The following is a 19,735-nucleotide window of genomic DNA, read 5'->3' on the forward strand; positions in this document are numbered from 1 at the left end:
CACACACACAAACACACACGCACACACAGTTTTGACTTGACTTCATAAAGAGTGGGATTAGCAATAAGAGGCTAGTGTGTGACGGACCTACGACAATGAACATTGAACCACCTCAGTTTCAATCCAACTCTAGACTTAAGTTCAACACACACACACACACACACACACACACACACACACACACACACACACACACACACACACACACACACACACACACACACACACACCGAGTAGGCCCTGCTGACTCCTGAAAGGACTTAACATATGAGGGTATTGTTGGACCATATTTTGCGTGGGAGCGTTGTTCGAATGCCACAGGGGCTCAGTGGGAGCCATTATCAGATACCCACAGAGAACAGAAAACATCATTCCACTCTTTTAATGGTGCATGTAGGATGGATGTGGAACACTGCAGCCCAGGGCAGTGCACACACCAACACATCCAGCCAGCGCCATCCATGCAAACTCACACCAGACCGCCGTCTCATCCCGTTCTATAGGATTTCACGCAGAGGAGAGAATTGTGTGTCTGTGTCTGAATGTTAAGCCTGTGGATTGGACAGGTGGCCATGTTAAAACGAACTCTCAGCAAGGGTCTTTGCATAATCAAATCGGGGAGGGACAGCGGTCGGTCACTGTGTCTGGCGCAAGTGGTGGAAAAAGTCCTCACATTCTTTGCTTAGGTAGAAGTATCAATACTGCAATGTAGAAATACAAGTTAGAAGTAAAAGTACAAATGTATTGGTATCAAAATAATACTTGATACCAATACTTAAAGTTATACTATGTAACTTTTTTTATAAAACATATCTTAAAATTGTCCTAACTATTAAATCGCTAAAGTTTTAGAACCCCCACTCCGTTCATTTCAGCCCCAAAAGCCTTTTCTTTATATGTTTTCTACTTAGCCTTGACAGGGGCGGGATTTCCCGGCAAAATGACGTCATCTGCATCATCCGCCAATCACATTGCAGATCATACACACATGATACACTACCGGCCAATCACAGCGCAGATCATACACTGCCGGGCTCTCTGGTGGGTTTAGGAAACACGCCTTCAGGAAGTACACTGCAGTGTTTACACTGGAGGAGTCTAGCATGTAACTCCCCAACCGCTGCTCGTAGAAGGACACGGGAGACCTCATTGAAAGCGTCTCGGCGAGGCGAGGCGGACACGGTGGTCTAACGGCCCGGTCCGCGGGCGAAAAACGGACGAAAAAAGCAGACGCGACCGCGGTTTGCTATACTGCTACAGACCACCAGTTGAGCAACTTACACAGTATAGCTTTAAAGCACCAAAATGAGAAAGTATTCATCATGCAGAATGGCCCGTTTTCAAATGTATAAAACGCTTTTGAAAATAGCTGATCTACAAGGTCACAATGGGTTGCATCGCGACGCATTGTGAGTTTGTAGATCGGCCATTTTAAAATTGCCGAAATGTATATAGGGGTGAAGTGGTTAATGCATGTTTTGTAATGATAATCAAAATCTACAAGTAACTCGTTTTCAAATAATTGTAGTGGAGTAAAAGTACAATATTTGCCTCTGAGATGTAGTGGCGTAAAAGCAAAATTACTGAAAACTGGAAACTGGAAATAAAATTGTACAGTACTTGAGTAAATGTTACTTTACACCACTGGCGAACGCAGCACCTAGAATCCAAAGCAGTATGAATAGTGCACACTGGTTGCAGAAAGGTTAGAATGACTACGATCATGTTCGTCTGTGAAATATAGGACAGCAGAGAGAGGTGAATCCAGGGTAAAGGTCACAGATTAATTAAATCCAGAATGCAAAGTGGACTAGGGATTTTTGTGTTTTTTTTTCCTGTGCTACAATGCCAGTTGGCATTGGATGTTTCCAAACATGTTGATCCTAAATCAACATAATTAATTCCCTACAAAACCAAGAGGAAGGCTGCTGAATGTTTTCCTGGTGTAATTACACACACACACACACACACACACACACACACACACACACACACACACACACACACACACACACACACACACACACACACACACAGAGAGAGACACACACACACAGACACAGACACACACACACACACACACACACACACACACACACACACACACACACACACACACACACACACACACACACACACACACACACACACACACACACACACACCTGTAGGTGCGTCAGCTCAATGTACCTCCGGGCCATGGCTTCCCGAACTCTTATTCCAACATAATCTGGATTTAATCTGCTGTTATCAATCTGGTATAACCCTCTCTAGGATGAAGGGATGACAGGAGGACAAAGTGGAGGGCAGAGAATGGAAGAGACAGCAGACAAGCCTGGTTTTCATCACCTTCATATCCATCGTTCTCCTCCTTTTTTCCATGACACTCTCTGGGCCCATCTCTTCCGAAACGGCGCAAGACCGCACCAAAGGGCAGCGCAATTATCATTGTTATCTTTTGGCCCAAACGCAGTTGTCATTTTTACGCCTGGCGCCGACGTCGTAGATAACAAATGATTGATGTTTCACTTATTTAGCGCCCATGGTCCTGGGTTGGTCTTAAAATGAGATCCGGCACAATCAGGGTGCACTGCTATCTTATGCACAGACTTTGCGCCAAGACCAGCTCCAAGGTAGTCTTATCAGCCACCAAAGTTACAGCGTAGATATACCTTACTATTTAGATATTCCTTAATATTCCGCATTATTGGGATTAAGATGGGTGCAACGGTTCACAAAATTCACGGTTCGGTTCGATATTTTGGTTTCACGGTTACGGTATCGTCAAATCAGCTAAAGATGGCTGCTTGACAGAGCATGGTTGAGAGAGAGAGAGAGAGAGAGAGAGAGAGAGAGAGAGAGAGAGAGAGAGAGAGAGAGAGAGAGAGAGAGAGAGAGAGAGAGACACACACACACACACACACACACACACACACACACACACACACACACACACACACACACACACACACACACACACACACACACACACACACATCTTCACATCACTGTGTTGGACATACCAACACTGATTTTGACCTGTACACACCCCCTCCTCTCCTGGGCCAGTCTATGAGTCATCAATCAAATATGGAAATATGTCCGGGTAAATGAGGACAGGCAGCGGGGGGTGGGGGGTGGTGGGGGGGGAGGGGTTGATGACATTGTGGAGTTACATTACATGAAAAAAGAAGGAGAAAGGGGAGGGCAGACAAGGGGGGGTCAGAGACAAGAGGCCCACCTCAGCAATGTGTTTATCGGAGAAACTGAGAAGTCAGGGTAGAGAGAGAGTGTGTGTGTGTGTGTGTGTGTGTGTGTGTAGGGGAGAGGTGGTGCGTTCAGCGGGTGACACTGTTATCAGCTGTCACCCATACTGGGAGTTGTCCCCCAACCGAGCAGAAGACCATTAGTCACTATAGAAATGTGAAACACCCCGCAATCACGCACGCACGCACACACGCACGCACGCACACACGCACACACACACACATTGTGCATGCACGTCCACACCACCAGGTAAGGAGCGGAGAAAAAGCAACCGCACAATCTGTTATGTCTGTATATGTGTGTTAATAAACTGACAAATGTCTATGTTATTTTGAAAACAATCCAATCTACAAGCTCACAGTGGTGAACAGTGACTTTTTATTTAAGACGTGCCCCAAGACTGGGTGGTAGGAAATGGCTTTGAGCCAAGCAGAGACAGAGAGAGAAAAATAGAAATAAGGCAGACGTGTACAGTTTGTACACATGCAAACATGGTAAATGGTGCATTTATATAGCGCCTTTATCCAAGGCGCTTTACATAGATTGTGCATTACATTCACCCATTCACACACAAATTCATACAGCGATGGCAGAGGAAACCATGCAAGGCACCAACCTATGGGTTCAGAGTCTTGCTCAAGGACTCTTCGACACTAACTCTGGGGGAGCCCGGGATCGAACTGGGAACACTTCGGGAACCCTCTGTGTTCTAATGATGGTTCCTCGGCCACTGCCGCCCCCACGCACGTCGTGGGGGGGGGGGGGGGGGGGAGCAAACTGGGAGAGCCATTAGACAGGGCCAGCAGCTACAGTCCTAAGAGTTACAGTGCCTCGCTGCACCAGAAAGACTTCCTGTCTTCCACTGCCCATTTCCTGTTTGATATAAACAAAGCCACATCAATTGTATTGTACTGCATACTAGACTTTTCTAAATTCATAAGGCCTGCCCCGGGGTAAAGAAGGCAGAGAGGAGGAGGAAGAAGAAGAAAAACAGCAGATTGGGGATCCGGTGCCTTGCCCAAGGTCCCTTCGGCAGATACAGTATTATGGCTGCAGTATTGTACAGTAGATGTAAAACCAGCCAATGTGTCCGCCAGCAGTTAGACAGAGAAAAAGTGCTAACACAGAGGAAAGAAACAAATTCAGTGAACTAAAAGCAGGTTCTATGCCAACTAAGTGCGTAAGAAGTTATCTCAGACGCATGGGATTTTCTTGTGTGCACATGTGATAGTTTTCGGCAAACAAGTACATACCTCACACAGGCCCTGGCCGCCCTGCACACACAGATGTAAGAGACTAATGTTGTGTGCCCGCTGGGATTTCTTGTTTTGCGAGTGTAATATGTGCAGAAATGCAGTGGTATTTTGTTTTGCTGTTGTATCCACTCAATCAAAATAATACACCATGTGGGGAAATCTTTATGTTGTTAAGTTGGTTGTTGCAGGTTATTCCCAAACACGTGTCAATCTGACCCCAATGCTGTGTCTTGTAATCAGTGTATGAGACATGGCAGTGATTGTTTCTGAGATGGTATCAAAGGCTTGGCCCCTGCAGACAGCTAAAAGAGGAAGTTTCTCTTTTGGCTGTGTGTGTGTTTGTCTGTTACACACGCAGACCAAAGTATAAGTATACACACCCACACACGGACACTTGGACACTTGCAGACACGACAGTCTCTCACACGCAACCGCCCACCCACCTACACACACAAACCACGAAAACTCATCATCATAAAGAACAGTCCCATTCTTAGGTCACGTTTCTCGGCCCAAACCTTTGTGATTTATAACCAACAGCCTGTCATGGCTGGGGCCCCATATATCACAACGATAAAGCATATTGGCTTTCTTTTCTCATTTTTGGAGCTGTGTGGAACACAAGCTACCCTATACGTGGCCGTGTGTGTAGGTATGTGGGTGGGTATGTGGGTATGTGGGTCTGTGGGTCTGTATGTAGCCTGTATGTAGTAACCCTGGGTGACCAGAGAGGTGCTGTTGAGTCTAGCCTGCCCTGAGCATCAACTGCAATACACACACACACACACACACACACACACACACACACACACACACACACACACACACACACACACACACACAGCTCCACTTCGAACAGAGGTTCGATTTTTTCCTAAACCACAGAAACAATGTCACAACAGTGCAACCCTGCCAATATGTCACCCAAAAGAAAATAACCACAACAACAACCAAACCTTCACGAATGCAGTTAACGTTCCACAGAAGCACGAGAGGGAGTGACATGTCAAGCAACGGGTTTGGAGACAAAAACAACAGGATAGGGCCAGGGACCAGGCCAGGATTTATCACCATTCATTAGAGGCCGTGACAGACTTGAAGAGTTGTGGTTGTGGGAGTGCAGAGGAAAAAGCTACAGGATCACGACAAAGTTCTTTGGGATGGGGGGGTTCTTAGTAAAGATCTACATCTACAGCAATAAGGGAGCAGGCAGTCAAAGAGAAAGAGAAAAGAGAAGACAAAAAAAGGGAGTTGAGACTGAGAGCGAGAGAGCGAGAGACAGATAATGTGAAAGAGGCTAAGCCTTCAGCCAAGAACGGGCTCTTAAAAATTAATACAGTGATGTGAATTAATCCAGAGCGTATTGAATAATTGAGAAGTAGCTTTGAAGAGAGCAGATCATACAGCGTATATGACATGGCCGGGGCGGAGAGGACGAAGCGGCGGGAACGCACGTGAGCGAAATGCTAAAATCTGCTATTTTCTCCCTCCTCGCTGGCCCCTTTCCCAGTCCATTCAACTAAGGCAGGTGGGAGAGAAAAGTGCAATACGCAACGCATGCATGCATGGTATATACGAACAGACGCACGCACGCACGCACGCACGCACGCACACACGCACACACACACACACACACACACACACACACACACACAAAAGTGACTTCACATACAGAAGAGTCATCTTGGTAAACATTGGCCTCTTTCCTTATCTGAACTATACATAAGCATGAATATGACTAATGACTAATGGTTCTCACTCTCTAACCTCTCGTTCCAGGACACAAAGAACAGACACAAAGAAAAAAGGGGGAGAGAGAGAGAGAGAGAGAGAGAGAGAGAGAGAGAGAGAGAGAGAGAGAGAGAGAGAGAGAGGAGAACACTTGCTAACACCGTTTTCAGATGTAAAATGCAAATGCAACCGAGATCTGGCTCCTCGGGCAATCCAATTAAGAAAGAAGAAGAAGGAGAAGAAAAAAATTGTACAAAGAAAGAAAGAAATGTGTCCATTGATTGAAAGTGGAACTAGAACAGAGCCCTGGGGTATTCCTGCGGTTCAGAGTGACATTGCTCAGAGTCAGAGGGGTGCCTGAAGCCGAGGGGTTCCCATAACCCTGCTGCCCTGTAGCTTTGCACACCAGCGGACCTCACTATGGGGAATGGCTGCCAGAGGGCGGCTGTAATACTCCAATTTAGAGCAAAACCTGTTAATTTGCTCCCTCAGCTCCCCTTCTCCCTTCCTCTGTCCTCAACCACCACCACCCCCCCCCACCCCCTTTTATTGCCTTTTTTTTGTTGCTTCAATTCCTCCATTTTGGCACAGTGCCAGCTCTTCTTGCTTGAGAAGGCCTCTGGGATTAAGCTCTTAGAAGCTGTCAGGGTTTATGTGTGCACAGGCACACATAGCCTACTGCATATGCACACACAATAGGGGGGGGGGACTAAAGTCTAAGAATGAATAAAGTCAATTATTTTATATTAAATAGTCAATGAGTAATGTGAAAAATAAATTAATGAGCTAGAAGCAGTGCTCTTATGTTATTGTGGCCTCCTGGTGGCGCTATAATAGTCCGATGTGAAAAGGGTGGCATGTCTTCTTCGGCCTTTCACTGTAATCTGACGCTGCATTCATGATTTGAGGCATTTTGTTACAAAAATGTGTGTTGCAAAAGTCGACCTGCTGGTGGCGCTATAACAGGCCAAAGTGAAAAGGATGGCATTTGTCCAAAACAGAACAATCCTGTAAACTTTGGAAGCCAATTTTAGCCAATTAGGATGCAATATGAAATCGACTTGATCACATGACTATAGAGATACTGTATGACGATTTGCATGATGCCTGTGCCATATATCTTGTGATTCTTATTCTAAGTAAGCCCACTGTGGACGATCAACTGGATAGTCTACTCTAAGCAACAATCCATTTTTTAAAGGGTTTTCTTCTGTTTCTTAGGTGAATTTATTTTAGTTTTGGTCACCTTGTCTATGGAAGATTAAACATTGAGGTCAGTATCCAAGGAAAATCTGACCTCGGATTTTGACAGGCTGTAAGAGCGCTCATGGCATTTGAGTCATCTGGCTATAGCTGCGTATCATCAGTATAAAAATGGAAATTCACATTGAGATGCTGGATGACCTTGCCGAAAGGAAGCATGTACAAGGAAAAAAGAGTTAGTGGTAAAAGCTTAGAGACTTTGTCACCAAGTTGTACAAAAACGTATTTAGTTTTATGTACACAGATTACACACACATACACGCTTGTGCACGCTCACACACAGACACACAGACACAGACTTCTGTAGCTAATCTTTCATGTATGTTTGACTTTGTTTCCTTTAAAAAATATATCCTTACAGACGGATCATCTCACATATCCATGTTAAGTTTAAATTCTATCTGCTAGTCTCAGGCTGATACATGGTTGACAGAATGACCTTGTCACCTCGCAGCCCACTCATGCTGTTCTTCACAGCGAGACACAGATGATAAAGGACTAATGGTTTTTGCTTGGCCCTCCCCTTTTGTCATCCACCGCCTTGTCTGATAGGAACACAAATTATCCAGCTCTGAGGCATCAACGCATTCAGCATGTCGGGCCATTAAAATGATAATCAACTTTGCTGGTGGCTTTATGTGGGGCTGCTTTCTATGCGCTTGCAGGCAGAGCCAAAAGGAAGCGTGCAGGGAGGGTAGCGGGGCAGACCGAGACGGTCGGTGCATATATGGGGAACTGCACTGCACTAACCCACTTGGACACCAGTGTTCCCCATTAGGGATGGAATGATATGAAAATGTCATATCACGATTACTGTGACGAAATCGTGATTTACGATATTATCGCGATAATCAAAATCCATTATCCTGGGGCGGAACATTTGCAAAAAAATAGCCAATAAACGTATTAGCTTATAGATCGGCTATTTTTTGTCAAAGACATTTGTTAGAGAGAGAAAAAAAGACTGTATCAAATACGTATATTATAAGTACCTTTTACCAATTATAGAGGGTTTAAGTGGTACTGGATATGCTGCTCAGCAAATAAAAGCTGAATTGATCCCAGTGCATGACGGAGGACGATATCACGATAGATTAAATCTCTACGATACGATTATCATGAGTGTTTTTTTATCACAATAAACGATAATATCGCTTGTTGTCCCATCCCTATAGTCCCCATTCTGGGGGAAACATTTGCCCAAAATAGCCGGTCTACAAGCTCACACCCACGCAACGCTTGCAGATCTGCTATTTGTGGTGAAGAGATTAGGTTTAGATCGGGAAAAGAGCGAGTACAGTGCAACTTGGGTCCGACCTTAAATACCCCCAGTCCTCTGCTTCTGTCATGCATTTGATGCAACAGATCAGATAAGAGAGTGTGTATTTTAGTGCAAGATTCTTCTTGGTATATGGTTTGGGCCAAAGGCAACTGAAGAGCATAAAGCTTCTGCCTGTGACCGGGGGACCAATGACCATGATTGGCTGGTTACATGAGGACAGTGAAACTAATGTAGTGCATTATTTACCATTGGCAGACAGCGATGGCTCCCTGTTTCAGCACTGAGGGGGCTAAACAGGGGTGTTGCACCAAATTCTGGGCCCTGGGTACAAGGATTCCCTGCGGGCCTCCCCATGAATGTTCTTCATAGGGGGAGGGTGTCTAACCCATTTATGAATGGGAACGCATTATTTTGTGCTTTAACTATTGAAAAATAGCAGGTGTACAAGCTCACAGCACAGCACCGAGTGTTGCGTTGCGAGCTTGTAGATCTGCTATTTTTGAAAAACCGTGAAGGACCCCCAAAATGACATGTATTTGGCCACGGACCCCGCATCTGAAAATATTTAGTTCCAGGGGACACCCCCAGAAGCTAAATTTGAGTTACAAATGTTCGCTAAAAAAATACATATATTCAAAGATTTGCACACATTTTCACAACTTTTCAAAAATAGCAGATCGACAAGCTCACAGCGCGGCACTCGGTGCCCTCGGCATATCTGCTATTTTTTGGGCCCTTGTAACTCAGTCTCACTTATGACGCCCCTGGGGCTAAACAAAACCCTGGTGGTTGCCTCACACCACGCACCAACACGTTGACCTGACAAACGCATTAATCACAATACAATTAACACAACCATAACTATCCTAAATCATGGCCATGAATCTAAAAGCGAGTTGTGTGGACTGACCTCCACAAATTAAGAAATGTGATGTGAGTTTGAACACTATATCTGGAAAACGCCAGCCGCATGGGTCCATACATGCCTGTCGGTGCTGGAATGTATATAGTGGATACACATGAGAGGACCTGAAGCTATATGGGTAACGTTCATCTTGATTGGCGGTGGTGTGGGTTGGTGTCGAAATAGACTTATGTAATTTTTTTAGTGTGTGTGTGTGTGTGTGTGTGTGTGTGTGTGTGTGTGTGTGTGTGTGTGTGTGTGTGTGTGTGTGTGTACAGTATGGTTCCACAGTGTCATAACTGGGACTTGGCCTGTGACAGGCAGCTGTTGAGAAGGGCAGCGCCGTGAGCAGGCAGCCTATTACAGCAGTGTTAAGTAACACTTGAGCACAAAGTTCACTAGAGCCAGGAATACACACACACACACACACACACACACACACACACACACACACACACACACACACACACACACACACACACACACATACCTTAATCTCCACCTTACTCAGACAAGAGACACTGACACAAAGCACAAAGGCTATACACACACACACACACACACACACACACACACACACACACACACACACACACAGAGAGAGAGTGTGTTAAGGCATGTTTACAGGTGCTATTTCGGGGTCGCCTCCCCCCACCGATCCCATGCTACTCTTTATAGCACACATTTCAGCACCTCCAAACAGGACCAGACCCTCCAGGAGGGACGTTGCTCGCACGGGACGACAGCTCAAACACGGGCTGCTACTGGATCCACACTACACCGAGGTCCATCCAGTAGCAGCGTCTTATTTTGGTGCTGTAGTAACTACAGCACCAAAATAACACACCCCGCTCTGGCACTAAGCTGATGAACTGTGTATTTACCAGAGAACAAACTAGTGGAGACTGTTTTCACTCATAATACAATGGTTAAATTACTGAGAATATGAATTGCTAAAACAAAAACAATTTTGTTTAAATACACCATAAACATTCATATTTTAGTCTCTGTTAACTTAGCTAACGTCTGCTATAGAAGACAAGGCATTGTTGGTTCAATACTGACTGTTATATGATGTGCTCTAAGAATATAACAATGGCCTTAGGTGGCACCTTTGTCGAAAGAGTGGCGTGTGGTTACGAAAGACTACCCTGAGGTGACCGGGCTACGCTGGCCCATCTTAACCTACTTTTGGGCCGTGGCCTAATAGGTAACTCACAAAGATATGAACCAGAATGACGTCAGTGGGAACCGGGGACAGAAACCCAAAGGGATTACTTGGATTTGCTCAGCAAATCTCCCTAACAAAGGTGCCCTCCCTGCATGCATGAGACCTTAGGTGTCCTCAAGGCAGCCCAGGGTGGAGCTAAGTGAGACAGTCACTGAGGATGAGGTACAGTATAGTTGAGATGAGCTGAAGGGATATGAAAAAGGTCCCTTTACAGCAGGGGTCTTCAACGTTTTCAGGACAAGGACCCCTTAGTTGAGAGAGAGATGAAGCAGGGACCCCTTAGCTGAGAGAGATGAAGCAGGGACCCCCACAAACCTTTCATGGATTCAATATAGTTTCATCGTTTGACAGCACAATCATCGTATTTTGGATTCATGTCAATTTGTGTTTTCAGATATTTAACCACTTGAACCGTCAATACATAATAAAACATTTCACTCTGTACTTGGTGTGCTCTTTATCCCCTCTACACCAAACCTCTTTCGGCAAAATAGCCGATCTACAAGCAGCGCGAGGCGTTGTGAGCTTGTAGATCTGCTATTTCTTGCTACAGTTCTCAGAATATGGACACTTGGGTTCAGGTGGTCAATATTTCTATCACACAAAGATTTGGAGGACCCCCTGTAATAACTCTAAGGACCCCCTAGGGGTCCTGGACACCCTGTTGAAGACCTTTGCTTTACAGAGATGGCCCTCTGATAATTCAACCCTGGGTGTTTTATTGTAATGTGTACATGCCAAGGCTTTGAGGTGTGACTTTCATATTATATGAGCGGTGTACTGTGGCTGTCTATACGGTATTATCTGAAATAAAAACCTTGCGCCTCGCCTTATGTAACTCCTACACACAAAGTCTGTGTGTGCCCTATATTCCTTTACATAACTTTGCGGTGCTCCTTACACCTATAGCCTATAGCACTCTCTGTGTGGCTGTGTCCAAATATAGTCTACTCTTGCTTCTGTGGTATATGATGAATTGATGATGAACATTAGGAATCTGTCAATCTGGCTAAGAATGAGTAAAATAAAAGCATTTGCGCAAGAATCTGTAACTCTTTGTGCGGTGATAAGAAAACTATAGAAGGCATCTGCTGTGCACTCTACCCTGAGATTTATTGATGGACAGAGTAACACTATAGCCCCGACAGCTTGGCCCTCGTGCCCGACATTCCACGAGCAACAGCTCCACGGGGTGACAATGACCACGGCCTTGACTTGGTCAACGCGATCTCCCCCACGGGCTATAAGAGCCCACAGAGTCGCCCCTGGCCCACTGGACCATATCAGATGGCCTAGCTCGTAAAACCGTGATAATTTATGGCCCCGTGGGCGACTTGGTCAACAGGGATGCTTCTCCAATCTCAGCATTGAGCTCTAACCTCTGCTCTTTTGGTTCGCCTGGCGTGCCTCCCCCTTTTCACTCTCATTTGTCCCATGTGTCTTCCATCTAGCGGGCCCCCAGCGAGCCCCATAGCATTCCCTCTGGATTAGAAGGTAGAAATATATCCCAACTGTTCAGCCCTCGTGGCATCCCATCCTTATGTAATTCCCAGAAGGCAAAGAAGACTAACAACCTTGGCAGGCAGGCAACCTACCTGACCCAGGAGACAACCATGTGAGCCAAGGTTTACATAACAAACGGCAAATAAGACCACGTTCTTGCTGCACATGAAGCCAATTCTGTTTAGTTGTGTTTCGTGACAAACCGTGATTGCTAAATTGTTTTGTTTACGCTCAGGCTCCCTGCAATGAATGGATTATTGGCTGACTGTTCAGTACATTATGTAATTGTGTCATTCTTAGAGCGTCTTAGGGGGAGCTAGGTTGCGTCATTCATGCTAAATAGGTTACTATGTTTCCAGGCAAACCGGTTACAAAGTCGCCAATTCTGTTAGCTCTGATTCCACCAATGTCTCAGATATATTATGCCCCCATTAAAAACCCAGCTAAATGATGGAGTTGGGTAACCAAATGGACCCTTATACAGTATATCTTTAACTCTTGAGAGCGTAAAATGAAACCAAATGGACCCATAAGTTAAATTATTGTTAGACACCTGCGTTGCTTAATTGTATTTTTTGATTGACCAGTTATCAATCCTATGGCACCACCACATCAATACAGCATGGAAAAAAACTGAAAAACAAATATGATCGTTGGATCGTGCACGTTATGACGATCCACGTGTGTGTGCACTGTGCATGCTGGGCTGTTGTGCACGCGGCGCGCTCAATGCTGCAAGAAGAAGAAGAGAACGCAAGCCACATGTTTCTTGTTTTTGTTTTGGTGGGAGAGGGGGGAGGAGATGGGCGAGGAGGAGGAGGTTGTTATTAACGCTTACCTTCCACCCTGCAGAACTGTTGCTGTCGCCTTTGTCTTTGAAGTAGGGCACGCATCTCACCATCCAGTCGTAGATCTGCGACAGCGTCAGCCTCTTGTCCGGCGTGCTCTCGATGGCCTTGGTGATCAGGTCGGCGTAGGACAGGTTCCCCCAGGCGTTGCGACGCGACGACGACTTCCTCGGGGTCTGGTTGAGCCCGACGGCGCTCAGCGCGCCCGACGCGGCCGTTGGGGAGTGCGAGGACAGCGGGGAGCCGCCGTTCTCCTGGCCGAGGGAGGAGAGCAGCCCGTCGGCCACGGGACTGCTGCTGCTCTGGTCCTCGATCGCCGCATTCGAGCCGTTGACGGCGATGGCTCTGGAGGTGGCCAGGGATTCCGCGCCATTGGCACAGGTGGCGTTGTCGAGCTCGTCGTCGTCGTCCTCCTCCTCGGGTATGATGTCCGCGTCGTGGCTCGAGTCAGTCTTGATCGCCGGGTCGGGTCGCGGCAGCGGCCAGGTGCACGACCGCGGCCGCTTCTGCGGCTCGAAGTCGGGGTCGATCGCCACGTCGTCCAGGTCGGGGAGAGGATCGGGGGCTGGTGGGACCTCGGCCATCTCCTCCGCAAGTCACAATCTCGCCCCCGCTTCCAGTTGGAGAAAAGTTAGTGGATCAGAAATGAAGAGCTGTCAAAGTCGCATTCCATGAATGCGCGCCCCCGTTCTTTGTTGCTATTCCGGACCAGCAGCAAACCCGAACGGCAGCTATCTATCAGCTCAGAGTTTACAATGAATTACCCCTGTAGAGGAAGAAAGAAACCACAATTAAGCTCCACACTCTTACAGCAACATCTTATATTATGCAGTTGTAGGCTATAGTTTAGACTCTATATGATGACTGTCAAAATGACAAAAGTTCAAATTTAGCAGAAATCCTCACAGAATTAAACACGGTATAGTCTTTACAGTCCTTCAATAACCCACTCGCTCATCAGTGGAGCTTATTACGCGCTGATACCCAAAATCACCACCTGGTATGTGTTACAACAAGGTAATACACAGCCATACCTACTGGAGATCTGCTTGTCAGTGGTCACGGAGAAAGTGCTCCTCAAACGTCATCACACAGGGGCAGCAAGCAGCAGCAAGTCCCCGGGAATAATCCTTAGTTGTCGGTGAAGGCTACTCGAGTAGCCCGTGTCTTGGATAAAACTACTAGCACAGACTGTCACTGCGCTCCGTGCGCGCTGCCAAGAGAAATCCGTAGATCCCGTGAAGCCCACAGCCTCGTTCATTTGCCTTACTGACACATTTTCGCCTTCCACTCCCCAAGTTGTCATTCGCCACAGAGGCTAGTAGTAACAGAATGCAATGCGAGTGAAGCTGGGCTCCGTGTCAGTGTCGATGTGGAATAAGAACGCCACCTCACCTCACTCTTGGTTACTGTATCTCGCTCGGTCTGCACAGTGCTGCACACACATACACACATACACACACACGTACGCACACACACTAAAGTCGATCAAGGGCCAGCCCCCTGGATCCAGTGTATGGGATCGCCTTTTAAAGAGACACTAGCCCCACAGTACAGTATGTGCAGAGAGAGACATGCCGCGACACGTCTAGGCATGTTGACGTGCACAGAAATAGAAGGACAGATACAACCATGAAACCAAGAACGGCTACATAACAGGTTACTGGAGCAAACCCGGTTCTAGTTACCAAACTGAATTGCAGGCTACCTGTTGGCAGCATGCGTTAATTGCAGACTTAAAGACGCACATGTTAGGATATACGTCGCTATAATATTTATTTGACATGCCGCCGGGGAGAAATGAATGTGCTTGGGACATGTCAGTGGCAGTGCTTTTGTGGTTACCTTTTTGCACAATTCTGCTGTATATGCTGAGACAATAGGAAAAAAAAGAAGAAAAAATAAACGTTTAGCTATGGATTTATTAAGGACTTCCTAACGTTGATTGCTTCTCTTTGTCCTGCAGGTCCATTTTAATCTGCGAGTAATATATTGTCAATCACTTTGTGTCCAAAGGCGCAGAGGAGGGGGGGGGGGTCGTCCTCTGTAAAGTGATTGACAATATATTGCTCGCAGTCCAGATCATCCTCTTTATTAACAAGTCGATATAGGAAGGAATCCGGTTCTTCTACTCAGTCCTGCAAGTGATGCTCAGCTCAGCTCAGGTCCCCTCCCCTCCTCCCCTCACTGCTACCTCCGCTCCGTGACACTTTCATAACAAGCAGCCTCCGTCCGCGTCTTCTTTGTTCCACTGTGAAGCTGCCTTGAAAGGTGCACGTCCAGCTGCGCGCTCACGCGAGCCTTTGTACAGGAATGCCGCGCGTGCACGCGTCGCACACTGGTGAAGTGGAGCGTGCACGGGGAGTCAGTGCAGTGTGCACGCAGCACTGTAAACACCTTCCCCCATGTGTACTGGTCTGGTGGTGGTGGTGGTGGTGGTGGTAGGCTACTGCCTACTGACTTGTGTCATTGGACCACTTCGGTTCTGCTGTCATGACATGCAAGCTGACACTGACAGGCCTCTGAAAAGGATGAGGGCAACGATATGTCAAACTGTTATGAAGCTGGCAGTGAGTCTATAGTATATAGGCTATATAATATTATAATATCGTCACTGTCGGGCAGAAACCTCTTATCTCCAAGTTTCAAATGTGTGCGTAAAGCCCTGCTTCATTATACAATGACTGTCGCACAAAACTAGTGAACATAGCAGATCTACAAGCACACAACGCCTCAGTGCGATGCCTTGTGTGCTTGTAGATCGGCTATTTTCACTAGTCTAAAGCATTTTGAAAATGTTAAATGCAAAACAAACGGTTTTGGACATACAAGGTTTCCACCCAACAACAACGATATACAGCATGTCCCTTACGCACACCTACTAGGTCTATTACCAGTAAGACGCCCTAAGGGCGAAAAGCAACCTAAAGGGTGAGGTCGCACAGGACTGAATTCGCACAGAACGGAATTCATTTGCAAGTGTGAAGTGTCGAGTTGTGGTTGGTTGTTTAAGTTGGACAAAATATTTCCCCAAATATGGATATGACTAACATCTGACATCATAGATGTCTTATGTTATAGACCACATGAGACTCACACAATCAGAATCAGAATCAGAAATGCTTTATTGTCACACCTTAAAAATACAATCACAGTAAGAAAAGGGTGAAATTCATTTGTCAGTGCTCCTCGGACATGCAGCAGTTCATTAGTGAAAAGTCATAAATTAAAAGCATTGTCACATAATAAAATCTAAAAGTTGAATAAAAGGATACTTTAAAAGTGCCTTAATACTAGCCGCAAAAATAAAAACATTACATTTGTGTGTCAGTAGCCTGTCTATTGGTTCAAAAGTCTTATTGCTTGATAAAAGAAAGTTCTTTGTGCTCTTTCTGTCTTGCCCACAAGGCTTTGGTATTTTGTCCCGTTCCGACGGGACCGCGACTCCACAAACTTTCCATGGTTCGGATGGAAGGGGTCCTTGATGATCCTCCTGGCTTTGGCAACACACCGGCTGTTGTAGAGGCTCTGGATGGAGGGGAGCTCACACCCACAGATCTTCTGTGCTGTCCGCACCACCCGCTCCATTGCAGAGCGATTGAGAGCAGAACAGCTCCCAAACCAGGCAGTGAAACTGCCTGTTAGAATACTCTCCACAGTGCTTCTGTAGAAAGTCCTCAGAATCCTCTGTCCCATGCCAAATTTCTTCAGCTGCCTTAGATGATAGAGGCGCTGTTGGGCCGTCTTCACAACATGCTCAGTGTGCACGTTCCACCTGAGATCATCAGAGATGTGGACACCTAAGAACTTGAAGCTGTCCACTCTCTCCACCGCCGATCCGTTGATAATGATGGGGTCCAACTTCTCCTTTTCGCCCTTCATCCTGAAGTCAATGACCAGCTCTTTGGTCTTATCGACATTCAGGGATGCCCACACAATATGGGCATTCCAAGCTATGGGCTTAATATTGATGACATCAGGGATCTCCATATATGGGCAGGTCAGCTATAGACATTGAGGGGCATTTGTAAACTAATTCTGTCTTGGCCATATCTGGAGCATCCATATATGGGCATTGCCAAATATGGGTCAACAATGTGATGTCACAACAGGTCAGCTATAGACATTGAGGTGTTACCTACTGACCGGACTCACTCACTGGCGGTCAAGATCTGCCAGCTTTGATAGTAAATGCTCCCTACGGTCGCAATATACAGCATGTACCCTATACAGTATACTCACACACGTTGTGAGCAGTCTTTGTTCCTCTTATATCAAAGAGAATGCCTGATGCAGCAGTCTGGTCCCTGCCAGAGAACTAGTTAACTCTTCGCTAGATGGATGGAGGAAGTGTGAGTGTGTCTGTGTGTGTGAGATTATTTAAAGGTTTTCCTCTGTGGCGACAATTCTTTTTATATCCTTAAATGTCCTTAAGTCATACGAAGCCTATAGAATCCAATCATACAGCAAAGTGGGGCGGCCATGAAAGAACCTGGGAGAGTGGGAGCCAGCCAGGTTCGATTCCCTGAGTAAGACACTAAACCCCTAACTGCTCCTCAAGGCAGTGGCACTGCCCCGTAGGTAGCGCCCACTTAGGATGGAACGATAAAATGAACATTTCATGTCACGATTATTGTCATTATTGAATTTCTAAAGTTTTTTTATAAAGCTTTTTACTGATTAGGTGCTCGGTACGTTATTTGCCTAGATTGATATTTCTATGCATTTGATGTATTGATGATGTTGATGTATTACCTTGCTTATTGTATTGACGTATTACCTTGCTTATTGTAAATCGCTCTGGATTAAGATTGTAAATGGTAATTTGTGCCAAACAAATTGCGATTTACGATATCGCGATAATCAAAATATCCCCAACATCCATTATCCTGGGGCGGAACATTTGCCAAGAAATAGAAGATCTACGTTGTGAGTTTGTAGATCGGCTATTTGGTAGATAGTGACAAAAAGAGACTGTATCAAGTAGGCCTACATTATTTCCAGGTCCGTTTGACCAATTATAGTGTTTAAATGGTACCAGATATGCAGCATCATCCCAGTGCATGATGGACGACAATTTCACGATAAATTTAAATTTCCACAATACGATTATGGTGAGTGTTTTTTATCACGATAGACAATAATAACGATAACCATCCCATCCCTAGCGCCCACTGCTCCTGACACTTAGGATGGGTTAAATGCAGATACGACAAACACAGCAAAAAGGAGTGCGGACCAAAATATTATGATTACGTTGCTGTACTGTATGTAATCTACAGAATAATCTCGAGGGAACCCATTTCACCATGGACTGCTTGTATTTGCGACCGTATGGTCGCAGTTTAGTATCAAAACCTCCACCGGCCGTCCGTCGGTCGGTCGGTCGGTCGGTCGGTCACACGTCACACCTTTGCCCTGCTCATATCTGGGCTCGTTTGTGTATTGTATGACATCACGCCACATCATCGGCTGAGGACTGTGTGATGTCATCATATCTCCATATATGGAGACATAAGTTGCTCATGCCCAAATATGGGCTGGTGAGGTCAGACTTAGTGTGATGCGTAGGTTATCTCCATATATGGAGATTCAACTTCAATGAGTAACCATGGCAAATCACACCGTACACAAATGACCCTTATATAAGACCGGCATTATCTACCGACAGCTGCTATAAGCCAACCCTGGCGATAAGGTCTGAGTCGAAGAAATGCTTCTTTCCTGGTGTATTTACGTTTACACATACTGTATCGTGTGTATAACACAGGTATTATAGAGCAGTGTTTCTCAACCACTGTGCCTGGGGACCTTTGGTGTGCCCCTGAGAAGGGTCCCCCCCCCCCCCCCGTCGGGGGGGGGGGGGGGGGGGGTACTGGGCCGCGTACCTTGGGAACCCCCTGGCGACTTGCTTCTATAAACCCTTCTGGCGTGGTCACCACAAACATGGTCAAGCCGATAATGATGAACTTGACAAAGAACTGGAGGTAGATTGACGTGCACACTTTCACCCAGGGCAGGTTCTGTACCCAGAAGGTGTCAATGAGGAAGCGCACCACCAGGATGATGACGGTGACTGGGCCGCGTACCTTGGTTCTGTACCCAGAAGGTGTCAATGAGGAAGCGCACCACCAGGATGATGACGGTGACTGGGCCGCGTACCTTGGGAACCCCCTGGCGACTTGCTTCTATAAACCCTTCTGGCGTGGTCACCACAAACATGGTCAAGCCGATAATGATGAACTTGACAAAGAACTGGAGGTAGATTGACGTGCACACTTTCACCCAGGGCAGGTTCTGTACCCAGAAGGTGTCAATGAGGAAGCGCACCACCAGGATGATGACGGTGACTGGGCCGCGTACCTTGGTTCTGTACCCAGAAGGTGTCAATGAGGAAGCGCACCACCAGGATGATGACGGTGACTGGGCCGCGTACCTTGGGAACCCCCT

The 19,735-nt window shown here is 46.3% G+C and overlaps 1 protein-coding gene across 2 annotated transcripts in view; it reads right to left on the reverse strand.

Annotated features, from left to right (window-relative positions):
- LOC308301219 (forkhead box protein O3-like) overlaps positions 1-14,685 on the reverse strand; it is a 68,343-nt gene extending 53,658 nt beyond the window's left edge. The window contains exons 1-2 of one of the 2 annotated variants that reach the window (XR_013962859.1): positions 14,320-14,685; positions 13,276-14,051 (exon numbers count right to left, since the gene is read on the reverse strand). Coding sequence is in view for 1 of the 2 variants with exons in the window: in XM_080745119.1 (XP_080601245.1) it covers positions 13,276-13,869 (594 nt within the window). In the remaining variant the exon portion in view is untranslated. The remainder of the gene's footprint in view (positions 1-13,275; positions 14,052-14,319) is intronic. The other variant, XM_080745119.1, reaches the window with a different exon arrangement.
- Positions 14,686-19,735: the final 5,050 nt, after the last annotated feature.

Source organism: Nannobrachium achirus, assembly GCF_963921795.1.
Source record: "Nannobrachium achirus genome assembly, chromosome: 16".
In the NCBI taxonomy this organism is placed as follows: domain Eukaryota; kingdom Metazoa; phylum Chordata; class Actinopteri; order Myctophiformes; family Myctophidae; genus Nannobrachium; species Nannobrachium achirus.